Source organism: Lonchura striata, chromosome 3, assembly GCF_050655825.1.
Source record: "Lonchura striata isolate lonStrDom1 chromosome 3, ASM5065582v1, whole genome shotgun sequence".
Lineage (NCBI taxonomy): Eukaryota > Metazoa > Chordata > Aves > Passeriformes > Estrildidae > Lonchura > Lonchura striata.
In genome coordinates, this window is record NC_140705.1 from 15,364,339 (window position 1) to 15,379,173 (window position 14,835).

At 48.8% G+C, this 14,835-nt stretch overlaps 1 protein-coding gene across 3 annotated transcripts in view; it reads right to left on the reverse strand.

Moving 5' to 3' along the window:
- Nucleotides 1-11,570: 11,570 nt before the first annotated feature.
- Nucleotides 11,571-14,835, reverse strand: part of GRHL1 (grainyhead like transcription factor 1) — a 48,649-nt gene continuing 45,384 nt past the window's right edge. For all 3 annotated transcript variants that reach the window (XM_085574532.1, XM_021525420.3, XM_085574533.1), the window contains one exon: nucleotides 11,571-14,655. In XM_085574532.1, coding sequence (XP_085430658.1) covers nucleotides 14,541-14,655 — 115 coding nt within the window. In that variant the 3' untranslated portion in view covers nucleotides 11,571-14,540. The remainder of the gene's footprint in view (nucleotides 14,656-14,835) is intronic.

The window sequence follows — 14,835 nt, forward strand, 5'->3', positions numbered from 1 at the left end:
ACAACTTGTATTCTATTAAAGATGTTCTTCGGTTTTTCCTGTCCCCAGCTGTTGTCATTTTCCAGTGGCAGCCGAAGTGTATTGGCCCTGTGATTCCCAGCAGGATTTGTGGTTGTACTGAGCAGCACCAAGAGCTGCTGTCGGAGCTGCGAGGGGACAGGACGGACCCGGCTCCGCGGGCAGGGCTCAGCCGTGTCCCGGGACAGGACGGACCCGGGTCTGCAGGGAAGGCTCGGAGATGTGTCCCGGGACAGGACGGACCCGGCTCCGCGGGCAGGGCTCAGCCGTGTCCCGGGACAGGACGGACCTGGGTCTGCAGGGAAGGCTCGGAGATGTGTCCCGGGACAGGACGGACCCGGCTCCGCGGGCAGGGCTCAGCCGTGTCCCGGGACAGGACGGACCCGGCTCCGCGGGCAGGGCTCAGCCGTGTCCCGGGACAGGACGGACCCGGCTCCGCGGGCAGGGCTCAGCCGTGTCCCGGGACAGGACGGACCCGGCTCCGCGGGCAGGGCTCAGCCGTGTCCCGGGACAGGACGGACCCGGCTCCGCGGGCAGGGCTCAGCCGTGTCCCGGGACAGGACGGACCCGGCTCCGCGGGCAGGGCTTAGCTGTGTCCCGGGACAGGACGGACCCGGCTCCGCGGGCCTCTGATGGCTGCTGGCTTTGCCAGCGCTATCCTGACCCACCCTGCCCCTTCGCTTAGGCCTCCTTGACACAGAATAAGGATAGCAAAAGCATTTTATCCTGCTGAATTATCTCTATTTGTTCCTTCCCTGGTTTCTCAAGACGTTACAACCTCAAGTGTCCACACAGATAATCATCTTGAATCTATGGGCATCTTCTGCTGTCAGCTTCATTTTGCCACTGGGATTTATTTTTTCCATTATAGCTGTTCCAAATCCCATCCTTCTCTGCTGTCCATGTAGTTTCTAAGCTTCACTGCACTGTGCTCATCCCTGCTCTCCATTAATAGACGTTTCACATCCTTCAGCTTTCCCAGCACTAGCACATCCCAGCCCATCAAACCACAAGTTCAAAGGGTCTCCCTGGCCAGCTCTTTGTGCAATGCATATGTTACCAGCAGCTTTCTCTCTCAGTATTTGCATGAGACTTGCTGTGCTGGAGCCCTGGCCTCTGCTGTGTGATGGTGAGGAAAATGCTGATAATTCAAACTGCAAATCAAGTTCTAACATTAAAGAGTTTTGTTTGCAAAAGGGAATCAGTTGTGTGCCAGAGAATGAAAAAAGTTTGTTAAAATGCCATTGGTGACTAAAAAGCATAGTTAAGGCAGCAGAGTGGGGACATGGGGTTTGTGCCTAGCAATTGCATGGATCCTTTTCAAGAAAACGTTCAGGGAATTGTAAAACTAGGAAACTACTGATCTATTTTGCAAGTTTTCCTGTTCTACTGTAGTTGGGAAGTGACTTGTGGTTTTCTCCTTGCTGCTTGTTGTAACACTTGCAGTTCCTGCTCAAAGCACTCGCACAGACTTAGTCATTGACAGCAGAGACTTCTAATTGAGTAGCAGCATCTGAAGGCAGCACAGCAGCCTTGCCAGGGAAGAAGCAGTCACATGGAAGTAGAGTGGAATCATTTCTCCTGACTCCCAACAGGGTGTTTCCCATGTCACACAGCACAGGCTGTGCCTACGTGTTCCAAGTTCCCCAGGAGTCCTCGCTACGGCTCGTGGATGCAAGACCACGGACCACTTAAAAGAAGTGATGTTACAGGTCTGTTCTCCTTGTGCTACAGGGAAAATGTGCTTGATTATGTTTGCCTTGCTGAGCTAAAAATGGCAACTAAAGTTTTTTAAATAAATCCGTGGAACTCTTACCAAAGTCACTTAAGTTTGCCTTTGTCTGCTGCTGCCAGCTGAGGCAGTGTTAGATGAGGAAGGACCACCTTCACCCTCACATCGAATATCAGGGCTCTGAACCCCACAGAGCCTGAGCTCCCAGCCCTGGCAGCCTTAGAGCTTCTCCCTCTCTCCCTACTCCTACTTCTCCCTGCTTTCTTTCCCTTCCCAAGGCTGCACCAAGGTGAATAATAAAACAGTTAACATTATCCTGCTTCTTTATACTTGTGCCTATACCCACTGGTTTCCCCATGGGTTTCACCAAGCAGTGCAGCTGCCTAAGCAACGCCCGAGTGAGCTCCTTGGGATGATCCATGCTGGCTGCAGTTTCCCTCCTGGGAGGCAGCAACCTGGAACAAAGCCAGGTACCTCAGTACTCCATTCCAAAGAGCAGCCTGCCCATGCCGGTGTCCCTGCCCTGCCTGGCTGGGGCAAGGTCGTGTCCCTCCCAGCAGAGCCTTCCTGCACCAGCCCCCTCCTCCAGTGCTGCTGCTGCTGCAGTGTTCTCTGGATCGGGCTCTCCGAGGAGCTGTGGTTTTATAAAGGCCTGTTCAACTCACATCCTGGCAAACACTTCAGAGAAAAGCTTTCTTTGTTGGAGAGAGACAATGCCTTTGTTCCAAGGTAGGAAGGAGCAAATGTAAGTGGCTGCAGTGAAGGGTTGAGAAGGCTCTGCTCTGGTTATCTTATCCTTTTGGCTGGGATGACAAGAAAGAATCAAACATCCTGTGTGAGTAGCAGGGAAAATAATTAATACTGGAGACTGGAAACAACAAAAGGTCATGCAGGCAGCTCTCCCCCATTCCCTTTTTGTAGCTAATTATGCCATAAAATGTTCAAAAGAGACTGAAGGGAGAATATTATGGGCTCAGACAGTTTTCCTAATATTTAACCACTAGTTAAAAATAGACCAAAGTAGTTGTCTGGGGTGCAGCTCTACAGTTACTGCATTTTGGCAGCAGCATCTGGTCTGGCTGCATACAGCAGCAGGCTACTTTAGCAAGCACGCAGAGCCCAGCAAATGGCTAAATAAATACAGATATCTGTCTAAATAAATATAGATAATTACAATCAGAGCTGCCATGCAGGGGCCGTGAGAAGATGCATGGGAAGAAGTGAAAGACTGCAAAAGGTGCATGTGGTGAGACGTGCAAGGATGCACCTCTGTCCCCTCTCCCTCCTCTGTTGTGGAGGACAGAGCGGTCAGAGCTGCCTCAACCCCAGATTGTCCCAAACCACACTTGCAGGGCAAGGAGGAGAAATGGCACAGCAGAGGGGAAACTAAGGAGCTGTGCCAGGTGGTGTCTGTCACCAGCTGATGGAAACAACTGCAGCAGCCCCAGCCAAGGGGAGGAGCAGGACAAGGACCAGAGGGAATCACCCAGGGGAACAGCAGAGATACAGAAGGTATTTATAGTCAGAGCTATATACAGGGAATCTCTGGGAAATAGTGGGGGGAAAGGGATATGAGGGATAACTATGAAGAATAGAGATGGGAAGAAAAAGAGAATAAAAGAAAGCAGGCAGACCAACAAGGAGTAAGTCTTGGTAGAATAATTTTGGAATGTAGAAGTGGTGATAACTCCACGGGGACAGCGGGGACAGCGGGGACACCTCGGATGCCCGCCCGGCCCGCTGCCTACGTGTCTGCCAGCGGGGACAGCCTGCCACAGCTCCGGCCCAAAGGCAGCACAAAACCGCGGCCCTCACCTGCTGTCCCCAGCTAGACCGAGTCAAAAATCAAATTCTTCCTCGCCCGCATCTTTCGGACTCGCTTTCAGAAGCACACCGAGCTTCTGGCGCACGGGTAAGCATCCACGGCGCGGGGAAGCAGCCAGCACAGCGTAAGGAAACACAGCCAGGTCACAGCAAAAGGAAAGGCTTTAAGAGAAGAGCCACAAAAACTGTTTCCAGCTCTGTTCTAGATCCCGTGTACTGATAAACACACACGGGCAGGTTTTTTTTTTCTTCGCTCCCAAAATTATGTTTCTACACACACACACACACACACAAAAAAAAAAAAAAAAAAAAAAAAAAAAAAAAAAAAATTAACTGCATCAAAGACTTTGTGAGCCCTGGCAGTACTACAGGAAGAAATCACCTCCAATCAGATTTGTCATGAGTATGTGAAACATAGTGTTTACTGAACTAAATAATCCAACCCACCAATATTGATTACAGGTGTGGACTCTCCACAGGTCCACTGTAATAGAAATAAAAAAGTAAGTGACAGTGATAAGTGTGACATACTAGTGCACCATCTGCTTGCTTGACTGCACCATCTGGTTTTTCTACTGCTGCTATTTGTGCCCTGATCTTATTTTAGTGGCACCAGGAGATGGATTCAAAAAACCAGCAAAAATTAAAATTACATGCTATTTATTTATTTAATTGTTCTTATTGCTTAAGAGGATGTCTTCATTGTTTTCACTGTTCCCTTGACCTCAGCATTACTGTTAGCTAAGCCTACACATATTTTCTGACACACAGTATATTAAAGCATTAGTAGTGCTGATGGATGTTCCCCTCTTTTGGTCATCTCAGGACGTGCTGGGGCAGATATCAAGCCTATATGCAAACATGTCTTTCATCCTGAGTTTTCTTATCAGCCCTCAGTGTTTCCAGGCAGCACTCAGGTGCTGGAAAACATCCTGTATGACCAGAGACTGACTTCTGGACCACTGGACATTTTTCCTAAGTGGGGGGATTGGAACAGGGGCAGCAGTGGCCTGGCACTGACAATGGCTCCCCAGTTCCAGCACAGGCATTTCCCCTGGGATATTGTCCATTGGCACCCAAGTGTTGTGCAGCACCAAGTACAGAACGGTGCCAAGCCCCAGGGAGGGCTCTGGGTGGTGGTGGTGGGGATTGTGGCTGATCACAGGTGTCCTGCTGTCTGGTCATGGGTGTCCCCTTTTTTGTCATCAGACGGGGCTTGTTTAAGATCCTGCTTTTTCCCATTCTTCACACTGGCTCTGGATTACCCAGCTGGTATCAGAGGGGCTCAGCATGGCTCAGATGTACAACCTCTGTCCCCTCTCTTGTTAGATAATGTGAGACACTACTGAGCACCTTCAAAAGCTTCCCCGACAGCCCTTTCTGGGAATGGGCCCTTATGTGCCTGGGAACAGCTGAGACATCCCAGACCTGGTTGTCTGATGAAAGGTTGCTGCTGCTTGAGGTCATGTCTCTAAGCAGACCCTAAAATAAGAGTCCATGTTACTTCTGGTCTAGTGCCTTATCTGTATCCCTGCCACCATCCCCCTGCCCACTTCCAGGGTGACTCCTGACCCTGCACTTCCTGGGAATTAATCACTCACATACCCCATCTCCACATCATCCACTCTGCAGGTTTTCCATCTTGTCCTCCCCGGAGCTGCATCTCCTGTGCTTTCCTATCCCAGCCCTGCAGAACAAGCCTCTCCCTCTCCTTTCTTGACCTTTTCCTGGTAAAATATTAAGAATAAGGAACATCCCTGTAAAAATGTCACTATCAGGGGTCGCAGTTATTGACAATCACTGAAAGTCAGACAAATGAGGGGACTGAGCAGGGGCAGGAGACCAGCCAGGGCAACCCTGAACAGAAGTAAACACAAAGCTTGTGTGGAAGAGAATAAGACAGATGAGAAGGCAACTTTCAACTACTGTCCTTGGTACCAAACACACCTCTACTGCTGCTCTCCTGCACATGGATGTCCTCATGGACACCAAGGCTCAGCCTGCTTGCCCCTGGATGTGTTCTAGCCAGGGGTGAAGAACCTGGCTATGGGGCCACCAGTGCAGTGGGAGTGTGGTCTGCCCCTGCTCGCTGCCCACAGATGCACAGGGTCTGCAAGAGACAAGCAAGAGACAGAAGCTGAGGTGCCCTGCTCTGCATGCTCAGCTTTGCTTGCTGCTTCCTACAACAGCAGACACAAATGAAATAATGTCAGAGCGAGTGCACTGTGAATTTTGCTGCACAAGCTGCTCCCTGTGTCAGCCAGCTGTCACACCACACACAAGCAAACAGAGATGTGATTGTTAACCCATCAGCAGGTTTATAAATAAACTCACCAGCCACTCTGGCTACACCATCACCTTCTTCCAGTTTCCTTGGGCTGTGCTGTGCCCACTCCCATCTCTGCTCCTGGTAACAGAGTCTGCATCCTGTTCACCTGACACCTTCCCTTGCCCCCCCAAACGCTCCCAGTGGGCAGAACAGCTGTGCTCTTACACAGCTGGGTCAGCCTGTGCTCCCTCATGGGTGACAGGGTTTCTGTTTCCTTCTCCAATGCCACATTTGTCTCATTGCCAAATGTGGGGGGGGCAGAGAAAAGCTGCAGCTGGCAGGACAGACACCAAATCTGGAGACAAGGACATGTCCCTGGTAAATGACAGCCAAGGCAAAGGAGGGCATGAGCTGAGGAGATGGCTTGTAAGGGTAATTTCCCCCCCAGTGCTGGCACTCAAACTATGCCATCAATGATTTTATACCCTGAGTAATCAATCTCCTACATAAAATGCTGAATTAACTATATATTGAAGGATACAGTCAGGAATAGATATTTTTTGCTGAAAAATACTTTTTCCATTAATAGTTAAATTAAAATGCCACCCTCCAAGCTGTTTTGGGGGGAAAGGTCAGTGGCAATTGACTTGCTGAATAGTTCAAATCTGTGCTCTAGCGTCTAAAGGGAGGTATCTCACCACAGCAAGGGCCACATCCATCCCTGCCCCAGCTGAGGAGCTGGAATACTGCAATTCCTGTTGTTGTGATACTTCCTTGGCAGCACTGCTAGTCATACATGACTCAGTCAGCTCCATTCACTCACTCAGCCACAGAAGAGACCCTGCCTGTTGTTTGGATCAAGTATCCAGCCAGCTTGATGCTTTTTCTCATAACTACTGCTTGCCTGGACTTACTCACTGCAAGTCCCCTTGCACAGTGGAGATCCTAATACCTCCCTTCAAAAGCACTTTCCCACTTAGTTTTACACTATTTACTTAAAAAGGAAAAGGAGTCCCTATTTTTTTTTTCCCAGCATGGGTTAATCCTTACATCAGCCTTGGGTGTGCACTTCCCCTTCACTACTGCAGTGCTTCAGGATGTTAAGGGGTGCAACAAGATGACTAATGTGAAATAAACTCAGGTTCCAATTCTGTGCTACAGCTCTTCTGGTGCATAGCCGTGTTATTGTCCTTTCCTGAGTGGAGGCAACACTGTTTGCACTCAGTTTCTTTCCCCTCGGGCATCCTTCCACAGTGCCAGCAGAGCAGAGAATTGAGCCAGCACCACGTCCTGCAGTGCTTTTCCAAGGGGTGGATATTGTCCAGGGATGCCCCCAGCTGCACACCCCACTCTGGGCTGCTGCACCCCACCTGAAGCAGTCCCAAATCACCACTTTATCGCTGATCTCTTGGTATTATTTTCCTCCAGGAGAGCCAGCACATACCTTCACAAGACAAAAGGCATAAACCCAAGCACAGGAAGAGTCTCAGAACATCAGGAAATATTTCACTGTGGGGGTGACCCAGTAATGGGTTGCCCAGAAAGGCTGTGGAGTCTCTGTCCCTAGGGATATTGAAAAGCTCTCTGGGCAGGGTGCTGGGCAGCTGACTGGGGGTGGCCCTGCTTGAGCAAAGGAGTAGGACCAGGTGCCCCCAGACATCTCTTTCAACCCCAGCCATGCAGTGACCTGTGAAGAGCAGTCTGAGGCTGATCATTCACAGTTCACAGTTCTGCTGGGTGGGAAAGGCCCTGGACTGGGGAGAAACATTGCTTTTACCCCAAAACCTTCCCCACACAGCCAATAACTTCTAGCCTTACAGTCAAGCTGAGCCCTGGCCACAGCTCCTTGTGCTCCACAAGCACCACCCCTCCTTTCCTCCTGAGCAATTGACCCAAATAAGCTGAGCTGTGAATACCCTGCCTGAACACCTTAACCTGATGGTTTGGGCTTCCATTCAGTGCCAAACACAGATTTGGCTGGCTGGCAGCTTATATTTTGCCCCAGCTCAGGGCAAGTCCTCCTTCTCCCTTCATCAGGGCAAGAAATCCCAGTGCTGCTGCGGCCAGCCAGGTCCCTGCTGGCCAGATTTCCACCTGCTATCCCTGCACTTTATGGCATTCACACACACTGTCATGCTGGATTACATCTGCCTGAGTGCTGTCGTCAGGGAACTCAAATATGGTTCATAAAAGCCTCAAGATGTACCTTTAGAGCAAAATAGCAGCAGGGTAATGGGTAGATGCAATGTAGCATGAAAAAAAAACCTTGAGGATCAGAGAGAGGGTTTTCAAAGCAGGGTGATGGGGGGAAATTCCTCCAAGAAATTAAATATTGCACAATTTGATGGTGTTGAAGAGCATCATTAACCCCCAGCACTTAAGAACTGAAATACAGACCTAAAGGAAAAAAAAAAAAGCATGAGGGAGAGTGATTTAGGGTCAAAATCATCATCTTCATTTTTCTTTCTCTTGAGGTATCTTTCAAATTTTCTTTTCAGTTCTGGAGGAGGGCTCAAAACTTTCCTTTGAGCAAAACAGTGGAAGTCAGAATGGGGTCTTGAGGGTGTTGCTGGCAGCATTGTGGTCTCTTGCCCTGCAGCATGTACATAGGAGCAGGGACAAGCTGTGCCTCTACAGAGATGAGGTGGATTTGGGCCCTTCTCTCATCAAAACCTCACGCTTGCTGAGGCTGAGCAGCCCCAGGCATTGCAGCAGCCCCACGCAGAGCTCAGCTGCCCCCGAGGCTGGGCTGGGGGTCACTCACAGGCAAAGCTCTGGACAGGACTGCCATGAGGTGCCAGCTCATTTGGGAACAGCCATGCAGCACAGCAGGGAGTGATTCAGGCAGCAATGGATTTTTTTTTTAGCTTGCCATCACTGATTTTATAACTGTCTCCTTTTGTCTCGGGCATTACCCTGACCTGAGGCTTTGTAGACAGCAAGTCTCAACCAGCCTCTTTGCCTGCAGCCTGGGCTCTTTTTTTAAGCACACAAGGCAGAGGCAGGTGGGAGGGCAAGGGCTGGTTTAGGGCCCTTTAGGAGATCCACACAATGGGGGACCCAGCACTGCTGCTCCCCAAAACGCTTGGTCAGCACTGGCTGACAGGCCCAAAGCATTTCAAGTGAGAAGGAGCTGTGGGAACACAACCTGCAGAGCTGACCACTATGTGATCACTTTTCCTCTATTTACTTATTAATTGCTCATGTAATTATTTAGGAAAAAAAAAAATCAAGCAAGCCTTATCATGACAAGGCTAGAAGCATCATCAAACCAAGCACTGGCAACAACCCCTCCCTGTGCCACTGGCAGCAGTGCCTGGCAGAGCCTGTGCCAATCCCTGCACTCCAGTGCCATCATCCCAGGCACCTGTCACCCCCTGAGCAGGGCTCAGCATTGCCCAGTGGTCCCTGCAGACAGCCCCTGCTCCAGCTGTGTCTCTCCAGGCCAGGGGCTGGGCTCTGTCCAGGCATGTTCCAATGGCTGGGTAGGTTGGTTCAATCCAAACTCCTGCGCAGTGGCAGGAGGACAGTGCCCTGCTCAACCCAAACCAGCAAGCTCAGAAGTTAGAAGAGCAGATTCAACAGGTTGGCACGGCCAGCACTGCCTGTCTGGGGCTTCCATTCAGCTCTACTGTCCTGCTGGGCACTGAGGAATCAAGGGACTTGATTTCCCTGGTACTGAGGAACCACAGGATTCCATTCACTTTTCCCCATGTCACTTCACCATCTCCAAATTTCAGTCCAATTTCCACTGTCTTTTTCAGCCCGGTGGCAGCAGCCACCCGCACGCCACCCGCACAGCATGCTCCATCATCCCTCATGCTATAATCCCTGAGCCCAGGGCTGTCTCTCGTCCAGCTATCAAATCCCCAAGACACCCAAACACTTTTCCACTGTGTTCCCACTCATCAGAGCTGCTGCCAGGCTCAGTCTTGCACTTTTCCTCTGCCTGCTGTTTCCCAAACTGCGGTGGTGGTGAGTGGCCTGCAGGCCAGCTCTAGGCTCAGGATGCCATGCGAGGTGACCAGTTGTGCACAGGGACACACAAATGCAGTGCTGGCCACTGGTCACTTGACACTGGTCACCAGCTGCTATTGGCACATGCACCTGCAGGGTGGCCATGCTGGAGGCATGACAGAATAAATCCTGCTTGAGCCAGAGGGCACACCAGCCATCCAGAGCTGCATGCACAGGCACACAGATGGATGGGGCAGGGCAGCACTGCCCTGTGGGAATAGGAACCTGCAGGATGTGCCAAAAATCCTGCAACTGCCCTAGCCACAGCAGCTACTGACGCTAGCCAAGAGGGGAAAAAAGCCAAATATTCCTTCTGCAGCATTGTGAACTATGCAAAGGTTTCCAGTGGTGTGGCAGGATAATCCAAGGACGAGCAGCTAAACAAATTCTGAGAACTCATATATTAGATCAATCTAAATATTGTCTAGTATTTTATAGTTTAATTGCAATAATGGCTCCAGTGATCTAAAATACAAATAAAATAGAGGAGAACCAAAGCTCCGTGCTCTTGCAAACCCTTGTTTGACAAAGTTCCATCAAGAAGCTGGAGACTGATGTAGAATTCAGCTTTCCCATACAAACAGAGGTCAGATCTTAAAAGCCTAACTAAATGTTTTCACTATTAGAGCCCCGAGTCATGCCCCAGGAAGAGGCAGAATTCCATGCAAGACTCCCTGCCTTGAGAGCTCAGAGCTGCATCTTTGGAGGTTCACCTTCACTTCCTCTTAACTCACTTGAATAGAAAAGGGCTGAGGGGTGTCAGGAGGAGGAGGGAGTGCTGGCACAGACATCCCCACACACACACACCATGTGAAGGCTGAGGAAAATGGTGGCACCACACGGCCAGGGAAGAGGGGGAGCAGCTGCTCCTCAGCCAGTGCTGCAGATGATTCTGCATCATGCTGAGGTTTGCTGTGAGATGGCCACACACCAGTGGTGTGGTATGGGGGCAGAACCCTGCCCAGTCTTCCAGCAAGCACAGACTCAGGTGGAGATGACACAGGGCACCCCCCAGCACTGGTGCATCCCCCAGTCATGACACACTGCAGCATCTTCCTGCATCTGGGACACACCCTGTGAGCACAGCCTGGACAAGAACTACAATTAAATAAAGAAATAAGCAGAGGTTTTCCTGGCCTTTTCCTAGCCCAGAAATCTGCCACACACACTGCTCCCCACCCAGCCCCACATGTTGACACAAGCCCAGTGATTGGGAAGAAGCCAGCACAGGAGCTGCTCCAGGGGCTGGGAGCCAGCTACAGCAAAAGCTTGTCGAGACATTTTCTGAGTGAAAAAGAGGAGGTGAATACCACTCCACATATCATGGTGCTAGGATTATCCTGGAGATGTTAGTGTGAATTTTGTTTTCAGATTGGACAAATCAATGCCTGTGGCTTCACTAGTGGTCCCTCTACACACCTGATCTTACCCATGGGTGTTCTGCCCTCATGTCAAAGGAAAACGTCCTCCGGAAGCAAATGCTGCAGCTTCCCCACACACTGAACTGAATGAGGTCAGCTGGAATAAAGCAGGGAATGAGAATGGAGCTGGCCATTTCTTATGTGGGAATAACAACAGCAAGGCTGGCACTAGGATTATTTTCTTCTGCAAGGAGAAACTAGGAAACAATCACCAGGTTTTATAGAATCCATGTCAGAGGAAAATTGAACGCATAAGAGCACATGCATTTGTTATATAGAAGACTCATCATTAGAAATGAACATATAAAATTTAATAGCTTGGTTTAAAATACATTTTCAATTAAAAAACAGCAGGCAAAACAAAAAAAAACACCCCTCAGTTTCATAAAACATACATGACATTGCTGCTACTGTTATAAGACCCGTGTCCCAGAATATCTTATAGTGGAAAACAATCATCAGATTTAGTTCACATACTTCATTAAGCAGTAAAAAGAAATAACATTCATGTCAATCTTAGTTCTATGGAGATTCTAAATCTACTTCCCTGACCCTAGACCAAGTTTCTGTAATAAAACTTCCACTTTCAATAAAAATGTGTAAATATATATATGTATTCTATATATCAGGTTTTTTAAAAAATTCCCTTGCCATAGTAAAATGATTCCCGTGACTGCCGAAGGGAAGCCCAAGCAGGAGGCTGGTGTTGGCTGGGTACGAGTCCCGTGGCTGCTCTGCCCGGGGTGGATTCCTGTACAGGGTGGCAGGGGTTGGCCAAGTCTCTTCAGCACCGTGCTGCACATCAGCCTTGAGCCCACGTGAGTGTTCTGGCCACATGCTCACAGGCACAGGTGCATCTGTGAGCAGCTTGCTGGAGGGGAGCATGCAGTGTCCAGAGCATCACCAACCCTCTGCTGGGGCCCATCAACAAAAGAGAAGGAAGGAGAGGGGAATAGATGGGGGGGAATGGAATGAACCAGCTCAGGATTGATCCAAATACAAATTCCAAAATACTGTATTTTATATATATCATTAAAAAATGTGAGGAGGGACTTCAAGTGGTCACCTGGACTCACCACCAAGAGAGAATCAATTACACCTGTGACAGTCCAAAAACACCTTTGCTTAGCCTGGCTCTGAAGACCTTTGATGCCAAACCACTGCCTCTATGGACAGACAACCTGCTCTCACTGGAGAAAACTGCCTCAACACACAGCCTGAAATTCTGTGATTTACATCCACTACTCCCTGTGCTTGCCATGGATACGGAGGACATGTCCATGGGGCAGGAGGCTGCTCCATCAATCATCCCATCTGAACATGACCCCTCATCAGCCAGACCATGCAGGCCTTTCTCCTCAGAAGCCACGAGCTTTGGCCAAAGGACCACGTGCTCCGTGCTCCAGTGGAGGCCCCAGCGGTGCCAAGCAGAGCCACAGAGGGCAGGTCTCCTATTTCTTGGAGATCATGCTCCTCAATGTGGCATTTGCCTCCCTCTTCCAAACAGCATCATGACAGCGCTAAAAAATAGTAGGTTACAGTTCGTTAACCATTAAGTAGAAACATTAATTATTAAGTAAAATCATATGCTACTTTTCTGGACTATTTCTCCAGTCTTTTCAGGTTGACCTTCATGTCCTAGGTGAGGTATGTACAGCTTCGTACTGTCTGAAAATATTACAAATCTCTTTCATTCCCAGATCCCTAACTAAAGCTATGACACTGGAGCTGGCACTCATGTTCATCTGCCCACTATGTAACTGAGGTTTTTTGCCTTAGTGCTGCCCTTTAAATGCTCCTCTTTCATTTGCTATTAACCAAAGAGTGCCTTTCCTTCATAAGCACATGAAGAGTAAATAGCACAGGGCAGTACTCTTTGGAGGTGTCTGGCACTCCCAGCTGGGGCTCAGGATGCCTGCTGTGCCCATTGGGTCTCTCCAGCTCAGCAGCAGGTCCATGGTATGTACAAACACCAAGACAGCATAACCTACTTGGAGGCCTTACTATCTGCTAACACTTGGCCTGCTGAACCATTTTGGCACCTTCCTCTCTCAAAAGCCTTGCCCGTGCATTTTCTGTTGTTGGCATCCTAGGCCTTGCAAGCTAGCTCCTCTAGCCCATGGGTTCATCCAGCCTGAGCTGCCAGTGTGGGCAGGACCCTGCTGAGCCTTAAGGACACTGCTACAGTAAAAAAACTCACCCTCCAGGAGACTTTCTTCCTGACCCCCAAACACAAGACTTCAAGAGAACTTCATCTGCCCTGCTCCTCCTGTGAACCAGCTCTCAGACTTGGCCCAAACCACCTCCCAGAACAGCAGCACCCAGCTGTTTAGTGGCAATTCATGACAGAAACCGGGACTTGCATCACCTGCCTGTGCATGAGGATTTAGGAGAGCTGATATCTTCTTTCTTCTATGTAGGAAGATCCATGTTTAACAAGCAGGTCTCTTGTGCCTTCTATGAATGTACAAACGTGTGCTCACCTTTGGTGCATGATAAGGGTTTGTCCATTTTTAAATATCTATGTTAAATATGTTTTCTCTGTATATGGCATCCTTTTAGATGGGCTTCATTGAATATATTCACGGTATATACAGAACACCATCTTTTATATATATTATATATTGCTTATATGTACACATTTACAAACCTTCAAAAAGATATTGCACTTATATACAATATAGCTTCATCTGATGAGAGTTCACACAGTTACTAAGGCGAGTTCTTCATAGGCTAGGCAGTTTTACATTCCCCCCAAATGACACAAGTGATTTCAACAGTCTGCCCTGATCACAAGTAAACATTATAGACTTTTTTCCAACCTGCATGCAACTCCTACTAGCATCAATTAGTAGTTTTGCAGCTCTCCCTAGCAGAACACAGTCCAGTAAAATGGTATCAGCTGATAACAGGCTCAAACATGGTTACTGAATAGATAAATAAGACATCACCAGTCTAAAAGGCCACCTTCCAGGAGATTTCCCCTCAAATACCTACTAGTGGTTTACACACTAGTAAAAAAATATACATGCTCTCCACTTAATTGCCAGTATCTTTGCTTGCCCATTTCAAGTGCAAATAAGATCATGAGCAAGAAGACAAATACAAATGTATTAAGCAAAACCACTGCTCTGCTCCCCAGAACAAGTCAAACATCTGGCTTTCTTCTGGAGGTGATTAGTGTTTTGCTCAACATACTGAATTTATGGGAAAATGTTCACTTGAGACCTTTGTTTAAAATCCACAGTGATCTGTGATCTTAGATCTCAGTCAAAGTCAGCTTGTAAGATCCTCCAACCTCTTCAATCTGCAGCTGGAAGGTATCTTCATTAGAATAGTGTTTCACAATGTTATCATCCATGTTGACCAGAATTCTGAAAAAACAAAACAAATCAGTTCTAAATGCCAACGGCACTCTCAAACCTAAAAAAGCCTGGACTGCCCAAGGGTAACAAGATCCTGCTCATCTCTCTCCGATTTATTGCTTCCCATAGCAGACCTGGCTGTTCTGACCCAACCCTGCCATCAAGGCTGGCAGCCACACTTCTCCAGGT